At 38.5% G+C, this 21289-nt stretch overlaps 2 protein-coding genes across 2 annotated transcripts in view; one reads left to right on the top strand and one right to left on the bottom strand.

Moving 5' to 3' along the window:
• Positions 1 to 3662, top strand: part of rrh (retinal pigment epithelium-derived rhodopsin homolog) — a 4547-nt gene extending 885 nt beyond the window's left edge. Inside the window, exons 2-7 of the mRNA XM_072457710.1 lie at positions 561 to 751; positions 2186 to 2285; positions 2416 to 2569; positions 2830 to 2998; positions 3071 to 3249; positions 3331 to 3662. Coding sequence (XP_072313811.1) covers positions 561 to 751; positions 2186 to 2285; positions 2416 to 2569; positions 2830 to 2998; positions 3071 to 3249; positions 3331 to 3436 — 899 coding nt within the window. The 3' untranslated portion in view covers positions 3437 to 3662. The remainder of the gene's footprint in view (positions 1 to 560; positions 752 to 2185; positions 2286 to 2415; positions 2570 to 2829; positions 2999 to 3070; positions 3250 to 3330) is intronic.
• A 381-nt stretch (positions 3663 to 4043) lies between these two features.
• Positions 4044 to 20631, bottom strand: enpep (glutamyl aminopeptidase). The gene is made up of 20 exons (XM_072457929.1): positions 19938 to 20631; positions 17753 to 17894; positions 16269 to 16403; positions 16071 to 16191; positions 15054 to 15208; positions 11546 to 11659; positions 10580 to 10714; positions 10411 to 10476; positions 10269 to 10334; positions 9607 to 9767; positions 9448 to 9530; positions 8854 to 8990; positions 8122 to 8177; positions 7869 to 8019; positions 7113 to 7186; positions 6930 to 7034; positions 5862 to 6035; positions 5005 to 5145; positions 4322 to 4403; positions 4044 to 4233 (listed from the first exon to the last, which is right to left on the bottom strand). The coding sequence occupies exons 1-20, from the start codon at positions 20555 to 20557 to the stop codon at positions 4087 to 4089; spliced, it is 2865 nt and encodes a 954-aa protein (XP_072314030.1). The 5' UTR covers positions 20558 to 20631; the 3' UTR covers positions 4044 to 4086.
• Between the last annotated feature and the right edge of the window lie 658 nt (positions 20632 to 21289).

The raw sequence follows: 21289 nt of genomic DNA on the forward strand, positions 1-21289 counted from the left end.
AAGAAGAAACACAAATGTTTTGTCACTTCTGTGGGGTCTGTTCATGCTTTGTTCCAGTTTAATCCCAGTTTAATCCTGATGTATTGATTTGGTCTTGTTTTGGTCTCGGTTTAGCCCTGTTGTCCATGTTTAGTTCCAGGTTTAGTCCTAGATCGGTCCTTATTTTAAAGTGGCGTTTGTGTGAACTATTATACTGTCAGATATATTACTCAAATAGGATTGGCTAAGCACTGGCTACCTCTGAGTTTAAAATCATTTTGTTATTTTTATACATTTATATTCAATTACTCTCTTTTGAAGTAGTTTTCTTCTGAACAAATGAAACCAGGAGGTGTTTCTGTGGGTTTTTAGCCCATAAATCTCCATTTCAGAGCTCAAATTGTACAGTACAAAGCATCAATCTGTTTGTCCTTACCATAACACTTCACTACACTTTGATTGACAGCAGAGGAGTTCAGACAATCCAAGCCTTGGAAAGTGAAATAGAACGCGCCTACATTACTTCAATTTTTAAAACATCAGAAAACAATGTAATCTCCTTGTATATCTGTCTTTCCCAGGTGTGGTCAGCTTGTCCAGTAACATCGTAGTCATGATGATGTTTGTCAAGTTCAAGGAGCTCCGCACGGCCACCAACATCATCATCATCAACCTGGCCCTCACGGACATCGGCGTGGCGGGGATCGGTTACCCCATGTCCGCGGCCTCTGACCTCCACGGCAGCTGGAAGTTTGGATACATGGGATGCCAGGTCGGTCCAATACAGTTTGAATGAATGTGGATCTCATCTTTCACAGCCTGGTCATCACCTATTACCTGCCTAAATCTGACATAATCAACAACATTTCCTCAGAGTTATCAGCAAAAATCAAAAAAATCAGGGTCCTATAAATAAATCTATCAATGTTAAAGCGGAGATATGTTTTAACGTTAACATATGAGTCAATTTAGGTTAAGTTTAGGGTTTAGATTAGGCAAATATACTGTAATTATAATTAAAGTGAAGATCAGTCTCCAATGAATGTAATGTCCCCACAAAGCACTTTAAACCTGAGTATCGTTGTTTTTAGTTAAACTTTTTCTACTATTTATAAATCTACTCTACACTGTTGGCTGGCCTATTATTATAGCAATAACATTTGATCAATTGTTGGTTAAAAATACTGCAAAATGACATTACAGACATGAGGGGCCCTGAGTCACGTTTTCCCTGGGCCTGCAAATGTCTGTCAACGGGCCTGGTATGACGTAATCATGTGACGTAATTGTACTTATCATATGACTGCATTCCCTTTAGTCTAGTTTACATTCCGCTTCTTTAAAATGTAATGGTAAACATACATACATACATACTCTCTGGGTGGAATCTGCATGTTCTCCCCGTGTTACCGTGGGTTCTCTCCGGGTTCTTCGGCTTCCTCCCACCGTCCAAAGACATGCATGTGTTAGGCAAAATTGGTGACTCTAAATTGGCCCTAGTGAATGAATGTGAGAGTGAACTGTCTGTAATGTCTGTGTCTCTGTGTTGGCCCTGCGACAAGTTGGCCACTGTCCAGGGTGTACCCCGCCTAAGGCCCGAAGTCACTGGGATAGGCTCCAGTCACCCGCGACTCCGAAAGGGAACAAGCGGTAGAAAATGGATGGATGGATGGTAAACATACAAACTAGCATGGACTAGCGGCTAAAGCTAGCTGTGAGGCGCATTCTTTGGCAGATTTGTTTGCAAAGTCACGTGACCAAATCCACAACCCGCACAGGCCCGTTCTAATTTTGTCGGGTTCTGATCTAAAAGCTTCTTGGGGGCCCTTCGTTTGCGAAAAAGCTAATATTTCTTATCCTGATCATTTCACAAGTGGTACAATTCTAGATGGATTAAAATTCACAACAAATGATGATCCGTATTTGATGTATAATGGGTTTTTAAAATCATACAAACGGAAGTGCCTCATCCACAAAAGTTCACTATGTCATGATAATTAGACATGTTATTTTATAGTTACAATACAAAAAAATAAATAAAACATGCATATTTTCTCTTTAAATACTGATGTAATGATACTATGCTAGCTATTCCATTTTAGAGTGCCCCCTAGTGTCAGAAAATAGTAGTCCAACTGCTGCCACTAAACTACTAAACACTGAATCATTCGTACATTGTCAGTTTACTTTTCTTGTCTCTTTCCAGATCTACGCCGCTCTGAACATCTTCTTTGGCATGGCCAGCATCGGCCTTCTCACTGTGGTGGCCATCGACCGATTCTTAACTATTTGCAGACCACACATAGGTACGATACACAGTGATAGTATCAAGTACATACTGCGCCACACTGTATATGTTTGTACACATAACGTGGATGACAAAGCGCTGCATTGTAACTGTAAGATGTATCTACCGCTAATGTATTTTTTTCCCAGGGCAGAAAATGACCATGCGCTCGTACAACCTTCTGATTGCGGCTGCCTGGCTCAACGCTGTGTTCTGGTCCTCCATGCCTATCGTGGGCTGGGCCAGCTATGCCCCGGACCCCACAGGAGCCACATGCACCATCAACTGGAGAAACAATGATGCGTGAGTCATGCTAAATCAAATGTTTTTTTTGTTTTCACATGTTTAAATTGACCATTTGATGAGGCCGTCGGCATCAACTCCCTCCACACCTTCACCAGACAACAGTTACATTTCCCTCACAACCAGCAGCTACCTGACAACATATTGACAATAGCCGTGCTGCTATTTTGCCTTTTCAAAATGCTTCATTCCATACTGTGGCCAGCAGAGGGTGCCAGTAAACGCTGTAAAGCTTCGGATGACTGTACTTGTCTCTACAGCTCTTTCGTCTCCTACACCATGGCAGTAATCGCAGTGAACTTTGTGGTGCCTCTTTCCGTCATGTTTTACTGCTACTACAACGTGTCTGTGACTGTAAAGAGGTACAAGGCGTCCAACTGCCTGGACACTATCGACGTGGACTGGTCTGATCAGATGGATGTCACCAAGGTACAAGCTCCAAAGTACAATATACCTATAGCTGAAGTAAATACTATAGATCCTCCCTCGCCTCTCCTGCAGATGTCCATGGTCATGATCGTGATGTTCCTGGTGGCCTGGTCTCCTTACTCCATGGTGTGTCTGTGGGCCTCCTTCGGTGACCCTAAAACCATCCCGGCCCCCATGGCCATCATCGCTCCCCTGTTCGCCAAGTCGTCCACCTTCTACAACCCCTGTATTTATGTCATCGCCAACAAAAAGTCAGCGCAGGCTTTGCATTTGTTACAGCTTAAATATTATCCTTAGACTCGTATAATGGATTGTTTGTGAACTTTATGCAGGTTCAGACGGGCCATAACAGGAATGCTTCGGTGCCAGACCCGGCAGAGAGTGACCATCAACACCCAGGTTCCCATGACGATCTCCCAACAACCGCTGACCCAGTAAACCTATGTCATGAATGAGTAGATAAAGATGTGTAGAGTAGATACCAGTATGTTTAGTACATGTTCTCCCTCCAGCTACATTTAAACTGTTCTATTCCAATATACTCATTTTATGTGTTGTGGAATTTACTGTGTAAATCCCCATGGCTGTGCCGTGTGTTCAACCACATAAAATATCATATGCCACAGTCCTTGTATAGAGCTTTTCTTGTGTTGAAGGAAAGAAAAAACACTTCTGGTATTTGCAACAGCTCTTAAAGTACTGCAATATTTCCTTCTTCACCTAATTTGAAGACTGAGATACATCTTCAGGTAAGTCCCCAGCAACATAGAAGAAGTAAGAAAGAGTCAATGTCATGATTTTAATTGTGTGCTGACGATGATGATCAGACATCCCTGGCCTTTGGTTTCCATTAATCACAGAAACAAGTGAAAGATTTTACATAAATTACTTTATACATTACATACCTACAAATACTTCTACAATCTTTGTATTGCGTATTCAAATCTTGGTAACATCATACAAAAAAAAAAATATACTCATATTTTTTTCAACTTTACTCAAAATAATATACAGTATTAAGTAAATAAAGCGGTGCAGATTGGAGTCCAGTGCCAGTCCCGAGCGCCTCCATGTGGTCAGACTATAGATTATACCACATTGTTGTCCAGCCACAGCCTGATCTCGTCCTGGTTACGGAGCATCCACCCGATGTTGTTCTGGACTGTCTCTAAGGCCTGCTTTCTGGGCATCACCCCGGCCCCTGCGTCTGGGGTCAGGCTGAAAAAGTGCTGCATCTACAGTGCACAAAAACAAACCAGTGTTTAACCAGGAGCAGATAATAATGATAATAATGATAATAATAATGATGATCTGTGGCCTGACCTTCCACAGCTGCAGGTCTGTGTTGTACGAGACGCTGATGGAATTCAGAAGACGACCCAAGTTCCTGTCATTGATGGTGTATCTGGGGCAGAAAATAGTGGTTTCTTTATTATTTCTGGCGTATTGAAGTATGTGTTTTGTAAAATGTGGTGATTTTTTTTTGTCAAAGCAATTTCTCAATGTTTATGATATTGGCTTATTTATGTTTGCTCAAAGCCAGGACTAGAACCCAAAACCTTTATAAAGAAAACCCCTCAAACCATATGAAAATGCACCTTTTACTTTTCAATCCAGTTAAACGATGTAGTGGAGTCGAAAGTACAGATATTTCCTCTCAAATGTAAAAAGTATTCATTGGAAAATTAACTTAAGTACAGTGCAAATACCTAAAGTACAATCCTTTTATTTTCATAGTTACTTTCCACTACTGTTTAATCTGATGTAGAACTTTTTGGCAGTTCTTTTTTTCTGATTAATGGACTCAGTAATAGCAGAAATAAAAGAATAAAGAGAATGTTTTTTTAGTGGTGACACGTCGCATTCTCCTCATTTTTAGGGGCTTATTTCTGCATTGCTAGTTCTGTTTTGTTCTTTCTTTCAAAAGCTTGGTTGCTTCTTTCTCTCTCAAAACTCTTGCCACCCTGATGTCCAGCGAGCACGTTGGCCTGAGTGTGCGGACTGACCGGTTGACCAGGTAGTCCCAGTTGAGCGTGGTCCAGTCCCAGGCCATGCTCTGTCCCAGGGGGTTCAAGGACACGTAGCGCACCACGGTGAACAGGTCCTGGCTGCGCACCACGCTCTCGTTTTTGGTGGCCTCCAGCAGCCTGCCACACATTACACACAGAATGATTCAAGTGAACAACAGTGAAATGAAAAGCATTCCCTGATGTGGCAGTTTGTCCTCAGAGCGTCAGATGTGTCTTTTGAAACAGACAAACGGAGATGTGAAGTGTGATGAAGCGTGAGGATGTATGTTCAGGTTCTGTATTATTTTATATATATTATTATGTATATTAACTACCTGCGTTGCATCAATGAAATTTCCCCATGTGGGACAATAAAGGATGATCTTATCTTATCTTATATTCTTAGCTAAATTCTAGAAAAGTGAATCTTTATTATAATTTATAGTTCATTTTTCGGCCTTGCTATGGGCTATTTCAAATGTTGATACAGAAATGACTAAATATCAGTTATCAGCCATAACATTAAGACAAATATTTGCCCTTCCTCAGTTTTAAGGCTTGTGTTAAAAAAAGTAGGTCACGATTTAAAATGTGAAACAATTGTCAAGTGAAACTATGTGCATATATTATTTCATGCTTGTTATATTGTTATTAAAAATACAGTGAATGTTGTACAAAAAAGTATGCATACTCAAAACTGTACAATTGTAGTAGTTACAAGGTACATTTCTATTGGTTTGGTGGAGATGTGTGCAATGTGCCGGCAGTGTTCTTTTTGAAATGAAACAAAAGAGTGTCTGTCTCTGTCCTTGCTGCCACGTACCTGTCCCAAACTGTCAGAGCAGAGGCGTTACCTGTAGAGAAGGCCCACGTCCTCCACAGAGGCCAGTCCGTACAGGAGCTTGTCCTTCTCCTGGGCCAGGGTGCTGGTGCTGTATCTCTGGAACATTTGGTCCCACTTTGCTGGGGTGCCTGATCTCTTCATGCCGTAACGATAGACGAGCAGCCGGAGGTTCACCTCTACACTGCTGTAACACAGGGTTTAGGAGAGTAAACCAGGACGAACACAGGACCAATCCATGTTTATACCCAGACTAAACCAGTGCACAGCCTTACTGAGTAGATTAATGAAGAAAGAGGATTTGATAAACCATAAAAAACTGTTGTCAATAGTTGATAGATAGTATTTCATAACTGGGTCAATTACTTTCATACTAATAGACATTTTATTTGTATCATCACAACTTGTATGTAACTGGGGCCAAAAGTAAGGTACTTTATTGTATCCATAGGGAAATGTGTCCAATAAGTAGTTAGAATAGTTATTGCTTTGGTCATTTCACAGATAAAACATTTAACAATGGTCATTGATAAAGTCTATCATTGATTTTAGTTTGACATGATGTTTTTGACAGTATCATAAAGGCCAGTCTGAACCCGTCTGTGTGATCAGCCGACCCATCCATCAATGTAACATATGAGGATAAAAAAATGTAATAATTTTGGTTACCTGGAGTGATGAATTACTATATCGACTTAGCGTACTATAGAAAAGCTGGAGAAGTATTTTTTGGGGCTCAGTGTTTATTGTATCTTTGCACTAACAGTGGTAATATATTCAATGGCACAAACAGAGGTGGTCATGGAGGGGCCAGAATAAGGGCTCCTCCCCCAGAAATGTTTGAATGTGTCAAACCAAATTTCCAGTATTTTAGTGCACATTTACGGTAATTTAATTGAGAAATATAATATAGATTTGATGATTTAAATAATCTATTTGAAATAGGGTTTAGTGGATTTTTGGAGTTTCTGTTTCAGTGGTAATATTATCATTTCTCATGCTTTATTTGCTGGGACAAATCCAACTGGAGGTTCACCACTTGATTTCTAAAGAGTCATATATTTTGTCTGTGGAGAAATACCTCAGTGTCCCAGCAATCCACTGGTCAAAGAGTCTAGAGGCTTCGTCCAGCGCGGCCGTGTCTCCCATCTGACAGGCGATGCCCAGGACCGTCTCCCGAAGCAGCCTGACCACAGACAGCACACACGTCACTATGGCAACAAGACATGACAGCAGTAAACTCCACATCCTCCACTCACAGTACCTGGTGTTTTGGTCCCCCACATCATTCCAGCCCAGTTGAGCTGCGATGGATTTAACGTGATCTCGGAACAGTTTCTGTGGAAAAGACGCATCACAACTTGTTATAGAGCCTTTAAAATACTCCAAACATACTTAATGGAGGCTCCTGGAGGCAGCGTTTTCAATAATAAACTGATATTAGAGCTGAATTTTACACACATAAAAAAAATCTCAACTAAAAATAGGTATTTGCAAAGTAGAAATGTCAGTAAGTGTGCATTTCTATGACAAAAGTACAGTTTTCTTGCCTTAAAATTATATTTGAGCTCTGTAAAAAAGTATAATTTGTGTTAAGTATCTAATATAGCTGCAATGAAAAACAATATTTGTAAGTATTTGTCCAGTAAAACATAAAAAATTGCCATCCTCAAAAATGCTAAACATCTATTCTAATCTCCTATTGAATAAACAAATAACGTAAAATACAATGGTAAATGTATTCAAACCAGGCTCTGATATCACTCACATGTGATAGATTTTTCATATTTTGTAATATTTAGTGGTTAATCCCAATTTCTCCATTGAAATCACTTTATTTTTCACAGTTGCCTCCATCTGAATTCAAACCTTTTTCTTTACAAACTTTGAAAGGGTCAAGAGACTTTCAAGTGTGCAATAAGCAAGCAAATACATTCATTTTAGATCAAATCAAGTTAGTAAATACTTGTCTTATTCTGGTATGCTAATCAGGCCATGAAAATAAAAAACATGTTCTTACCTGGAACTCTGGATAGAGGGCGTCATTACTGGACAGCATGTCCCGGACGTACGCGATGGAGCTGGACACGCTCTTCCACACGATGTAGTCCGTCTCATTGGTCAGATACTGTGTAAGATTAAAGGCGTTTCCATAGTCGATTATGTCTCCCCTTCAGAATACAACAGCACAAAAAGAACAGAACTCAATAGATGTCTCACGTGGAAACTGAAAAACACTGATTTACAATGAATTCCACGTGCAAACAGCCGACCTGGCAAGAGCAAAGACGTCGTCAATAAAACTGGATCGATCGGCTGCATCAAATTCCTGTAGAAACACAACAAGAAGTATAACGTTAAAATCAAAGGGTCGGCCACATGCTTGTCTCCATGGAGATTGTGTAACCTGTAACTTTGCCTAGTAGACTCAACCGCTTGTCTCCATGGAGATAGTTACCATTGAGGAACACATTCTTTAAGTTAAAATGTTGTAACGTTAAAGCTTTATTATGTAAAATAGCATCAATTTGTGTTTTGCTCTTTGAGCTAATAATGGGAGAAGTGTTTTGTTTTGGAGCGTTAACATTAGGGTAAAAAAGGTGAAAGTTCAGCATTATTTTGTTATTTTTTGTGTTAAATGAAATGCCTCGAAGTCTTGGATGTAACACATTTAGAAAAAGCAGATGTCTACTGTACATCAGAGAAAGAAAATGTCACAAATGTTACAGTGAGACACTAGAAAAACTTAATTTACTATTTGAGGTCACAGATGATCAAACAGAAAATAATATCATTCCGTAAAACCTATTATTTTGGATTATTTAAAGGATCAAACTTGACCCACTTTACTCATATTCACCCCTGTATAAAATGTATGCCAGTAATTACATTTTGATTAAATTATTTGTATTATCTGATCATTTTCCACATTTGTTTTTAGATAATAATGATAATGCTGCCCTGTTCAGACACTTAAATCCTTTCTAACCCGGCTCCCGGCTTGCCTTGTGATTGGAGAGGAGCTGCTCGCTGATGGAGGTCCACATGAGGTCGTCATGGTTCACTCTGTAGAAGCCGATGTGGTCGTTGTTCACCTTCAGCAGCCCGTCCACCGAGGGGGAGTACGAAGGGACCGCGAGCTCTGAAAGTCACCTCCAAAACGTCACACATCAACACAACCAACGTGAAACTGAGCAGCAACAGTAAAAGTCATATTATTCATCCGATGTCTAAAAGGGACGTGACATTAGCAAAAGTTCCCAAAGCTATCTCGATGATCAGGCCAAATATTTGCGTGCACTGACAATGTAAGAAAAGTTCTAGTAAAAGTTCTAGTAAATTGAATATTTATTTGTAAAAAGACAAAATAAATTCACAAATCTCTGGCTCTGACTCACTCCTGCATTCGCCTTTTTGCTTAAATCTTTGGTAAATTCTTTCTATTCCCCAAAATTAATTAATCCGGTAATGAAAAATTTGTTAGACTAAGAAGCCATCGACCAATTTTTTTTATTATTATTATTATTTTATTTTTATTATTTTATTATTTTTATCGACCAATTAATCAACTAAATAACTAAAGGCATAAATGATATTACCTGATTGAGTCTTGTTAAACATTTGTACAAAGTCCCTGTTGCTCTTTATCGTATGGAATTCCACAGGCATTGTCCACTTATACCTGCATGAATATAATAAAAACACATTTAAAGACAAGAACGATGTAAGTGTTATTTTGAAGTTCTGGTGGTTCTGACCCAAAAGGAGTCGGGGGCTGGCTGAGGTCGGCGTTGGGGTCCAGGAGGAAGCGTCTCTGGGTCAGTTTGGCCCCTGCCTCGGTGACAGACAGCCTCACGACAGGATATCCCATCTGCTGCGTCCAAGTGTCCATCACCGCGGCAACGGGAAGCTTACTCACCTGAGACACAAGCACTTGTACAGTCACATCGCTCGCTCTGGTTATACACCACAGTGTTCAAAGAGATGGGTTTGATGTGGTTGTGGAATACAGTGTTGTTTTTGAGCTTGTTACAGTGTTTCCTCATCATTAGTTACTGAAAGTTGTGTTCTGATTGATCCCAGATGTTTGAATAATCCTGTGTTGTTCTGAACCTGAAGATCCACTGCTCAGAACTGTCCTGTTTTGAACAATTTAATATTTATCTTTCACATTAAATAAAATTTTACTTATACTTGGGTAATAGTTTCCTCGATTACTTTTTTATTCTTTCTTGAGTCATTTCTTGGAGCACCACTTTGTAATATTATTTTGAAGTAATTGAGTAACAGTTTTGGTTACTCCACCCACTTCCTTTAAGGTATTGGAATTCAGATAAACAACATAATTTGCCTTCTATATAGAATATAAAACATATTCTTGTACATTGATACTGTGTTACTCTGTGTTACACATTCTTACGTCTGCCAGCGATGCCCAGAAGTTTGCTGTTTTGGCGTTTGTGAAGTAATAATCCTTCAAGTATTGCTGGGGAAAGAAAATGTTTTTACAATTCAACTGAATTTGGCTGTTAAACCAATTCTGCTGTTGTTACGCGTTTTACCCGACAACCATCTCTAAACATGTCTTTACCCATCCAGTCCTCCAGCATCCGCAGCACTGAAGCACCCTGGGAAAAGAAATGTACCATAAAATAAAGACTGAGTATATACACAACATTGAGAGTTTGACATAAATACATTCTCTGATTCCATTCTAACCACAGTCTTCACCTTGCTGTATGAAATGGCGTCAAACACAGAGGTGATCTCGGCCGGAGTGGACACATCCACGATGATGGGGTGAGAGGACAGCAGCGCGTCGTCCTCCATCACAGGCAGCACGTCGCTGATTATCATGATGTCCCGCTGTGGGACCAAAGGCATCAGATCATCTTTTAACATTTAAATACTGTGTTTATGAAACGCATGTTCAACAAATTATACCTCATCAATCTCATTTGTTTGGATGAACATACAAGAATTGAATGGATGAATGTTCAAATCTAGCCTAAAACACTATTTATTTTTATTTGACATTTTTTTAATCAGGTTAAAATGTTATTCATTTTAATGTGATTATTTATTATTTTATTTTTTGTAGTGTGATTCGAATGCAGTTTTACTGTCTGTAAAGCACCTTGAAGTCATACTTTACAAATACATTTTAATTTTGCTACAAGTTTTTCAGGTTATTTATGTATGTATGTATGTATGTATGTATGTATGTATGTATGTATGTATGTATGTATGTATTTATTTATTTATTTATTTATCTATTTGATATGGAGATTCATTGGACAAACCAGAAGCATTGTTTCATTTGTGTTACAGAAAAAATGCTCATTTTAGAACAATTCAGTAAAAAAAAACATAATACGTTAGCAAAGGTACAGTAAGTACACAACAATAACAACAGGGATGTTTGTTAAAGATGATCAGGTCACTCTGCAGTTTTAGGTCAGCAGGACCAACTAACTCCATTTTGGGCCACTAGAACCTACATCCATACTACGAATATTATGATTGTGTGAGTTTAAATAATTGCAGCTCATACATAGTTATCAAAATGGTTAAATAATTGTGATGGATGGATTTTTGCCAGCACAGCGTTTGTTTATAGTCGAGCAAAAGACTCCAAAAAGCAAAAGAAAAGATCTACTCCAAAAGTAGACGAGGGCTCCGGGCGCGCACACTCACCATTGCCCAGGTGGGTTCGGCCTTCTCCACGCCCACGTACTCAAAGAAGCTGGCGAAGCCCTCGTTCAGCCACAGGTCGTCCCACCAGTCCATGGTCACGATGTTTCCAAACCACTGCGGGACAAAGAGGGACGTTTTCAGTCTCATCAACTCAGAAAGGCAAAGGAGATACTTCATTCTAACCTGTTCTTTTGTTTTTCAGAGTTTTAACATATTATTATTTCAAAACAACATGACTTATAGAAGGAACACATCATTTACATAACACATCCATGGAAAAGTCTGACACATTTGTCCCAATTAGACCAAAGTCTTTTGATTGTGTCCTTTTTAAACCTGAGTCCAACTGTGATTTTTGTCCATATTCATTTGTGTGTCATTCTAACCTGTTCCTCCACTAAATCTGAATTACAAACTGTATTGACTCCTACTTCTATATTTTAATATGTTGCGCCAATACATTTTCAGAATTTACTGCATTTTTTTTATTTTCGTGGTAGTGTAGGTAGTAGTGCTGGGTATTGCCTTGTTAGTACCTCTCAAGTACTATGCAAATCTCATTACAGGGTCCATGATACAAAACAAGTCCAGATACTCGGAGCGTGATACGATACATATCCTGATACAAGGATATTTCTTAAATCGATGCTAAAAGTTTACAGAAAGTACTTTTTGATTATATAGAACAACAAAATGCATTGGAATTTCATGTTCACAATGGCAAAAATATCAGAACACAACCTTTTCAGCCCGGCAGATTCAGTCTTGATGCCGAAATCAGCAGGTTAATAAGTGAATTTATGATTTTTAAATGTGTCATGATGCGTATTTCTGTATCAATACACGTAAAGACCAAGAAACGAGTCACAGTATATTTCCGTATCGATATTTAGAGTACAGTCTTATGAGAATGCTTTATTTACATTTCAAAATACTATTCATATTTAGCTTTTAAACTAGGGTTATGTAATGTATGTGGCCAAATATATGCGCATAGGGGTAGAATGGTGGGTAAATTAAGCAGTAAATGATGATAAAATATGATTGGTCTTGCATGCCGCTTTTCTCAATACACAAACTCACTTCACAATTTGGTAAACTTTTATAGCTACATCTGTCCAAAGGTTGACTGACGGAGACGCGGCTTAAAGTGTGCAATAAGAGCCTCTTTAACCACTATCAATCGCACAATCAAGCTTACACATTCACAGAGGCAACGTGAGCGTCTTACCCAAGGACACAAGGATGAACCTGAGTCTATATTATAAAACAAGAGGAATTAAGAAGAAGACAAGGTTTATGGACGTAACTATGTACTCTCCGACTCAACTTTAATAAAACATAACCTTAAGTTTCACAGCCTCAACAGGAACATATTATGTAAGCTCAACTTTATTGAGCTTACAATGACGCTTACTTGTCATTAGATTACTCAAAGTTGAATTTTGATTGATTCCTGCATGTTTGAGTCAATCCTGTATCGTCCTGTACCTTCCTGTTTTCACCTATGCCCTCCTCACTTCCTCATTGCGACTGACCAATCGCAGCCGTCCTTCCGAAGGACACTATCAAGCATTATAGCGGCATTATCTAACTTTAAACAATTATAAATAGGTGCCTTTTGTTTTCCTCCCATAAATTGTATTAAAAAAGCAACACTTAGTAAGAAAAAGATAGACCTGAAAAAAAAGCCTAACATTTTATCAATGCTAACTTATCAATGCTAACTTATCAATGCTAACTTATCAATGCTAACTTATCAGTGCTAACTTATCAATGCTAACTTATCAATGCTAACTTATCAATGCTAACTTATCAATGCTAACTTATCAGTGCTAACTTATCAATGCTAACTTATCAATGCTAACTTATCAATGCTAACTTATCAATGCTAACTTATCAATGCTAACTTATCAATGCTAACTTATCAGTGCTAACTCAAAGACAGAGCCGTGTATGAGGCTTTGGGATGAGAGCTGATTGGCTGTGCTTTGGTGGTCCACCCCGCTTCACTTTTCTGTCTAAAATCTGTTCTAAAGCTGTGTTAGTGGCCAGAAAAGACATGCATGTGAATACTGGTGATGTACCAAAGGTTAGTGAGGTAGGAATAAGTTAGATTCAAATATCTACTTCCAGGTTCCTCAACTTGAACGGTTCATTGACCTTTACAATCTGCTCACTTCAGACACGCAGTTGTTTCCCATCAGGTCTTAAACTGTTTCCTGGTTGCAGGGTTATCTCAAGGCCACATGCAGTAACTCACGACTCCTTTTATTGTGGACCTAGGGTCTATTTAGCTTTGAAAAGGTCCATAAAGGTTTTATGAACTGTCTCTGAGCTCATGAACTCATCTCCTCTTTATGAAAGGGTTGGTATTCCATATCAGATCGTAAAGTTAACACCGGCACATCGCCTTCAAACGGACTCTGGACCACGGTTTGCTAAGCTTTCTTTTCAATTTGAAACTACAAGAGTTATTTTTTTTTTATTTTTATTTTTTTTTATTTTAAGTTCAGTTTAGTTTATTAGCATATGTAGTTTAAAGCCAAATTGGAAAAATATGTGCAAAAAGCTAGAAGAGCAAAGTCACAGCTGAGATTACATTTACTTGATCAAATTTCAGAATAATTAATAGCCATATGAATATAATTTTTGATCCTAGTTTCATTCTGTCTGATGTGTCTCTTAAAGCACTGTAGACATTATGCAAAATCAACTTTTATGCTTTTGTTAAAATGGTTTTCCCTCGTCGTTTTGACATATTTGTGTGCTCAGAAAGTAGCTGTTCAATATGAAGGTATTTCGTAGAAATACTGAATAAAATGGTGAGTTATTAAAATGTATAGAAAACCAAAACAGCCTGTATTTACTGTATGTATTTGTATTTACTGTATGTATTTGTATTTACTGTATGTGTATGTATTTACTGTATGCATTTGTATTTACTGTATGTATTTGTATTTACTGTATGTATTTGTATTTACTGTATGCATTTGTATTTACTGTATGTATTTGTATTTACTGTATGTGTATGTATTTGTATTTACTGTATGCATTTGTATTTACTGTATGTATTTGTATTTACTGTATGTATTTGTATTTACTGTATGTATTTGTATTTGCTGTATGTATTTGTATTTACTGTATGTATTTGTATTTACTGTATGTGTATGTATTTGTATTTACTGTAAGTATTTGTATTTACTGTATGTATTTGTATTTACTGTATGTATTTACTGTATGTATTTGTATTCACTGTATGTATTTGTATTTACTGTATGTATTTACTGTATGTATTTGTATTTACTGTATGTATTTGTATTTACTGTATGTATTTGTATTTACTGTATGTATTTGTAAGTCGACAGGATTCATTACATTGTAGATTAGTGCATTGATGTGTTTTTCCTTTCTTTGTGACTGAACTCGGTAACAAAGCATTTCGTTTTTCCCTTCGTATAAAAACAGACATTTAAAGTGTGTCCGGAGTGGGCGGGGCTTGTGTTACCTGGTGGACCAGCTCGTGAGCGATGACACTGGCCACTCTCTGCTTGTTGTAGGAGGACGACTCTTTCTCGTCGTACAGCAGGTTGGTCTCTCTGTAGGTGATGAGGCCCCAGTTCTCCATGGCCCCGGTGCCAAAGTCAGGGATGGCGATCTTATCTGCACAATAGGGACCACAGCATCAGTCCGGTGCTTATAACACAATGACATATATAAAGAACTCTCAACATCAACACTGAGGACGTTTCCATATATTTAATATTATCTACCAACTGAGTAAATATAAGTTATGTATTCTAATGTGAGAAAAATAAACATTATACATTTTATTTAAAATTTGTTTTTATTTATTTAAATTTATTTATTAAAATTTTAATTATAAAGATATTTTGAGCTCAGTTTGAATTGCATGGATCTGCACACGTCACAGTTCAGTCTGATAAAAGCTCAGTGGGTCCGTTCACATTTTAGGTGAGTGATGTGTTAAATTATCAATAATATTGTAAATGATGGCAACATTTAGATATGTGGTCACAAAAAGAGCTGATAATAAAACAAAGATGTTGTAAACTTTTACGTGTAAAGTGATGTCAGAACTTTAGTGCAATTCAACGTTTGTCTCATATTTAAAGAAAGCATGCTTTTTTCAAGGTTAGAGGTTGGTAATGGTTAGTCTTTATTGTCCACTGCGTTCGACCCCTCCTTCAATGTCGCTGGGGCCACTCATCAGGAGAAGTGGGCCCCACAGTGCAGGGCCCGAGGACCTATCAGTCCTAGTCTAGGTCAGGATTACTGTAGCCATGTACCATAGTGACAAAATGATGGTGACATTTTAGACCTCTACATGTATCACTCATGTACAGGGATGTGGGCGGAGAAAGGAGGTAGGTGAAAACAGCTCTCAAGTATCAGCAGCAGGATTAACTCAAACAGGCAGGAATAACAAAACACAACTTTGAGTAAACTAATGATGAGGAATCATGTCAAATGTCAAATCTTGTCAAATGTCAAATGCCTTTACCAAGTTTTGAGATGCTGTAGCTCATGTTAAAGTATTCTTCAAAGTAATCAAAGATGATCTTGGTAGTATTGGCAGCATACTCTGCAGTGTGCAGCTGAGAAGGCTGGGCCCAGATCTTTAACTGTACAGGACGGATAGAACACATTTGTGAATTTCCTTTCAAATGTCTGAACAGTTTGTGCTGTGTAGTGGACTCACAGGAATCCCACTGGCAGACGTTCTCTCCACAGACTCAAACTGATGCACAGCGAAGCAGACCAGATATGTGCTCATGGGGACGGACTTCACGAAGGAGGTCTTCAGCTTGTTTCCAGGTAATGTCTCAGGAGCAGCCTGCACAGAGAGGGCTCAAACTGTCAAACATAGAGCTAGCTTCAAAACATCACCCTGACCCTATTCTTCCAGATTGTTAGAGCATGCTCACAGTTTTAATGGTAGAAATGCAGATATAAGAAACAAAACATGGTATCCTTTAAAGGGGAGGTATGATGCTTTATTTCTTTAAGCATGCTCTTGAGTATTTTTAGTTTACCAGCTCATGCTTGAGAACTAAAAAAGAAAATATTTAAATCACACAAAATTACCCTGAGATCTTTGGCTATTTCCAACACTCCAAATGGTGTGATTTCCCCTCGCAGCCACTAGATGGCACCAGCATTCAACAGATTTAATAGAAAACACTTTTCTTCCTGGTCTCAGCACGCAGTTGTAGTGGACATAAGACAACAACAGAATAGCACAGAGCGAGTCTGGCGAGGATTTATGGACTTTATGGACATCAAAGAATCTGTCTGTAATTGCGAAGATTCTGAATGGACTGTTATTGACTCTCGGAGGGCCGAAGGGGGCAGAGGATTTTCTTGTGAATGAAGCTAAATGCTACTCCAGGTAATTTTTCAATAATATGCATATATAATATGCTTTAACACAGTGCTATTCATCATAAGGCCTGGGGGCCAAATCAGACCCTCCAAGCAATATAAGTCGGCCCACGGCCCATCATCCAGGTATTAAAACTAAACAAAAATCTTGAATGCTGGTTTAATTCTGGGTAAGCACTAGTTTAGACCTATTTTTCTGGTTTCTGTTTCTGGGTTAGTCCTGGTCCTACTCTAGTCCTCGTTTAGTTCTGGTGAGGGCGATTTTGCGAAGCAATGTTGTTATAGCATTTTGCGCGTTATTTCTCACAAAAATCTAATCCATCAGTAGTTTTATTTTATTAACTCTGTTAACACTGTTGGGGATGTTTTGTGCATATTTTTTTACAGTATTGTTGGGCCCTTCCGGCCCAGAGGCCTTGGCCCTCCAAAAAATCTGGCCCTCGTGACATTTGACTAGCCCGACTTAAACATAAAGTACTTGTAAGTAGAAATGTTACTTTCACAGTTCTTAACAAAATGCCATAAACTACTAAATGTTTTTGTGATGTAGAACAGTGCATTTAACTAAGTAGTTTTCACTACCACTAGTTTTCATGTAATGCACATTTTAAACCGAAGCAATGTGAGAAATCTAAATGTTCTTATCTTCCCTGGTAAGCCTTTAACTGCATAGCCTGACCACTGACTGTAAATCAAACTGTATCTTTATAAAAAAAAAATGTATGTACAACATAATTCATGATTGTAAATGGGGCCATGCCTTCCCTCCTACCACCACTACTACTTCCTTCACAAGCTCACCTCCTGGGGCATGTTGGCCAGAGCCTTGTAGTCCTTGTCATGGGTGATGGACACTTTGTAGGTGGCCTTCTTGTTGGGTTCATCGAAGCAGGGGAAGGACTTGCGGGCGTCCGTCGGCTCATGATCGGTGGCTGCAATCTTTCTGTTGGATGAAAAGTATGATTTATGACACGTTTTATGTCCGAGGCAAAGTCACAAGGGCTATTGTTGCTGGGAATCGCATAAGGTCACTTGGGGCAAGCTCCATGTAAAACCTAATATTAAATGTCAGCCCAGTCTCTAGCTGTTATACAATAAATCACATTTTATTGCTGTATTATTAGTTTTATTTTAAAGCGGAACATTCAAGAGCAGCAAAGATGTGGTAAAGTGCTGATACAAAAACATACACGGCTGCAATACTCTTCACAACTCTTAGAAACACATTTTCTAAGTGGATTATCATAATAAGAGAATGTTATGTTCACTGAAAAGATACGAGTCAGGTCTGTGGAGCGGTGAGGCAACACACAGTAAGGACACATGTTTTTCAAGGGTATTTTCACCAATAAAAACAATGAATTCTGGTATGTTTATGGGGTTAATGTACCGCAGCAGGGCCAGTTCTAATATCTTACATTTGTGCGGTGTTTACTACATTTGTACAAGAAGTTCTCACATAATCTTTAAAATATGATGAACCTGGTGATAAGATCGCACTTTAACTTCAAATTATGAGATCATTCCAGCAGAAGTGCAATGTTTTAACTCTCATCAAAAGTATTACTGATAACGATTACATTTTGGCACAAACTTATGATTTAGATTCAACACTGAAATTGCTAATGCACTTTATCTGTAAAATAAATTCAAACTGTCTCTTAAGCCGTGCCAGATTAATAAATCAATTCCACAATTTTGCATTCTGTGTTATATACTGTATAAATTCACAATCCAGGTTCTACAAAAGGATGTTACAGTTTGTTTAATTCATCTGATATAGTATTTGAGTTTACAGTAAAAAGTGACATATGCTAAGATGACATGGATTCCTTTGAATACCAGGTTCTGACTGGACCGTGCTAATGACATGGTGAGAAAAACTGTGATTACGACACATGTGCAAACACTACATTTACTGTACATATGCATTACTCATCAAAGCTGTGGAACATTTTGCACAATTGTGACTATTACGATTGCTCTGCCTTTATCTTTATGGGAATGATAAGTGATAAGATTGTAAGATTGTAATATTAATCTTGACTTTTCTAGTTTTATCAAGTAAACATTTGTTTAAAGACTCTTATTTGTGTTTGGATTTTAAGATTTTTCACATTTCAAGCAAATTGAGTGAAAAAATAAAATAATCTAGAGTTAATATGTAAATACTAAATCTAAACAGATAGAAACTACTCAAATAAAAATGAATATGCAAAATTATGAGTATACTTTGTTTAGCTCTTTGAGAGGCTTACACAATGTAAAACCTTATGAAATATTAGAGTTTCTTGCAGTGGTACAATTTTAATGTGCGTCTTTTGCATTAAGAACAAAAAATATTAACCGTTTTTAAAGTTCTTTAAACAAAAACTTTCCAAATTCTGGAATGGAGGCAAAAATGAGGTGGAACACAATGGGATTTCGATGGAAAAAAACTGGAGATTAATCTAAAAAAAAAAAGGAAATCAAGTTGGTTTTGGCAAATTAAAACCACGCAGACACGTGTGAGTGACAGCAGGGCCTGGTTTAACCACATTTACTATTGTGTTTTACATGAATTGTTTCTTTAATAAGAGATTATGACACACATCAAGCATTTTTATGAGAGCAAACATCCAATTTGTATGTTTTACTGGACAAATACTTACTCAAACGTTGATCCCACAATAGTTTTTCCATTTTATCTACTGATATTTTACATACCATACCACAAATTCTACTTTTTGTGAACCTCAAATACAAATTTAAGGCTAGTATATATATTTTTCCCCATATGTTGTTATAGAAAAGCAAACTAACTCACATTTCTACACTTGAAATTCAAACATGCTGCCTTTTTGTTATAAAGAAATCATTAGCAGTTAGGTCTGAATTCAGTTAATCTTTGAAAATAAGATGAACTAAAGAGTTTTCAATGGACAGCACTACTAAATCATCTCGTACTGCTGCCACTAAGTAAAGTAAATCGATGAGGAGCACTTACTTGGTGACTCCTCCCTCGTTGTATACCACTCTGTAGAACCCCACCACGGACCCGGTCAGCACTCCTTTAAAGTCCAGACTTAGCACATAGACTCCCGGGGTTAACGTGGTTGCAGCCTCCACCACCACATACTCGTGCTTCTTATACTCAAAACACTTGGTCACCTCCAACTTCGCTCCATCCTCCTGGGTCGCCCCGAGCCTCAACCGGGGCAGCGCGCTCACAAACGTCTGCCTGATGTGCAACCACAAATGCTTGGTGTCCTTTGTCACATCCACTTGCACCTCCACCGTTCCAGAATAGGTATCGTCCTGCATGTTCGGCTCCAGGTGCAGATCATAATGGATCGGATTGACGTATTCGGGCAGCCGAAAGTTCTGCCAATCCCCGCTGGAGTCGTCGGTGGGCAGGCAGGGTCCTTGGGACGGCTGCGGCGGCTGCGTGGGCCCCTCTGTTGGGGGTAAAGTTGGAGGAGAAGTTGGGCTGGACGTCTTGGATAGTCCTACACCAAGACCTACAGCCAAAGAACACACCACCACCGTAGCGCAGATGATGGCAACGTGCTTTCCCCGCATACAGTAGCGTTTCTCTGGCTTCTCGTAGTCCATGTTGTTGAGCATGGTGACCCCAACGACGAGTGGAGGCTACTGTGTGTGCGAACGACACATGGAACACAGTGGAATAGACCAAAGGGGCGGGAGGTGGGGAGGAAAACAGAAGAGGAGGAGGAAGAGGAGGAGGAGGCAGCTCGAGGATGTGTCAGATTGCACCAATAACATCAACACATGAGGTAGTAAATCATCAGCTAGGACTTTGTGGCATGGAGTCAGCAGGTGTCCTATTATACACATGGAAACACATACAGTTTTTCAAATCCTTGATATAAATGATCCATATATTTGGTAGTAAAATCTCTCAAAATTCTTCACAGTCTGTTTGGCTTCAACTTTGGCTTCTCATGCTGTTTTGGACGATGTTTTGGAAAGCCAACCACTCCTTTTACAGTTCATGGAAACAATGAGTTCCTTGATGATAATAATAATAAAACTATGAATGAAGATGTGTTTGATGAAATGCAATGCCTTTCTGTTACATCCAAAGCACATGTTCTCAAACTATATCAGTGCATCTCAATTAGAACAATATGAGCTATGCAAGTTTTCAAATGTAGAAAATAGATTATGTTTAGGCGAAGAAAAACGACCGTAATATTCGCCTAAGTGCTTTTTATGAGCATGTGTGAAAGCTGGTGAGAGAAATTAAGCTGCTCTGAGTAATGAAGGTTGAAATTTCTTGGAAACAAATGCCAGATTTGAAGAAAACTAAATGTAAATTTACAGTTGAATCATTGC

The sequence above is a fragment of the Eucyclogobius newberryi genome, unplaced genomic scaffold (assembly GCF_026437365.1).
Source record: "Eucyclogobius newberryi isolate DKJ021-1_F unplaced genomic scaffold, fEucNew1.0.hap1 SCAF_21, whole genome shotgun sequence".
Lineage (NCBI taxonomy): Eukaryota > Metazoa > Chordata > Actinopteri > Gobiiformes > Gobiidae > Eucyclogobius > Eucyclogobius newberryi.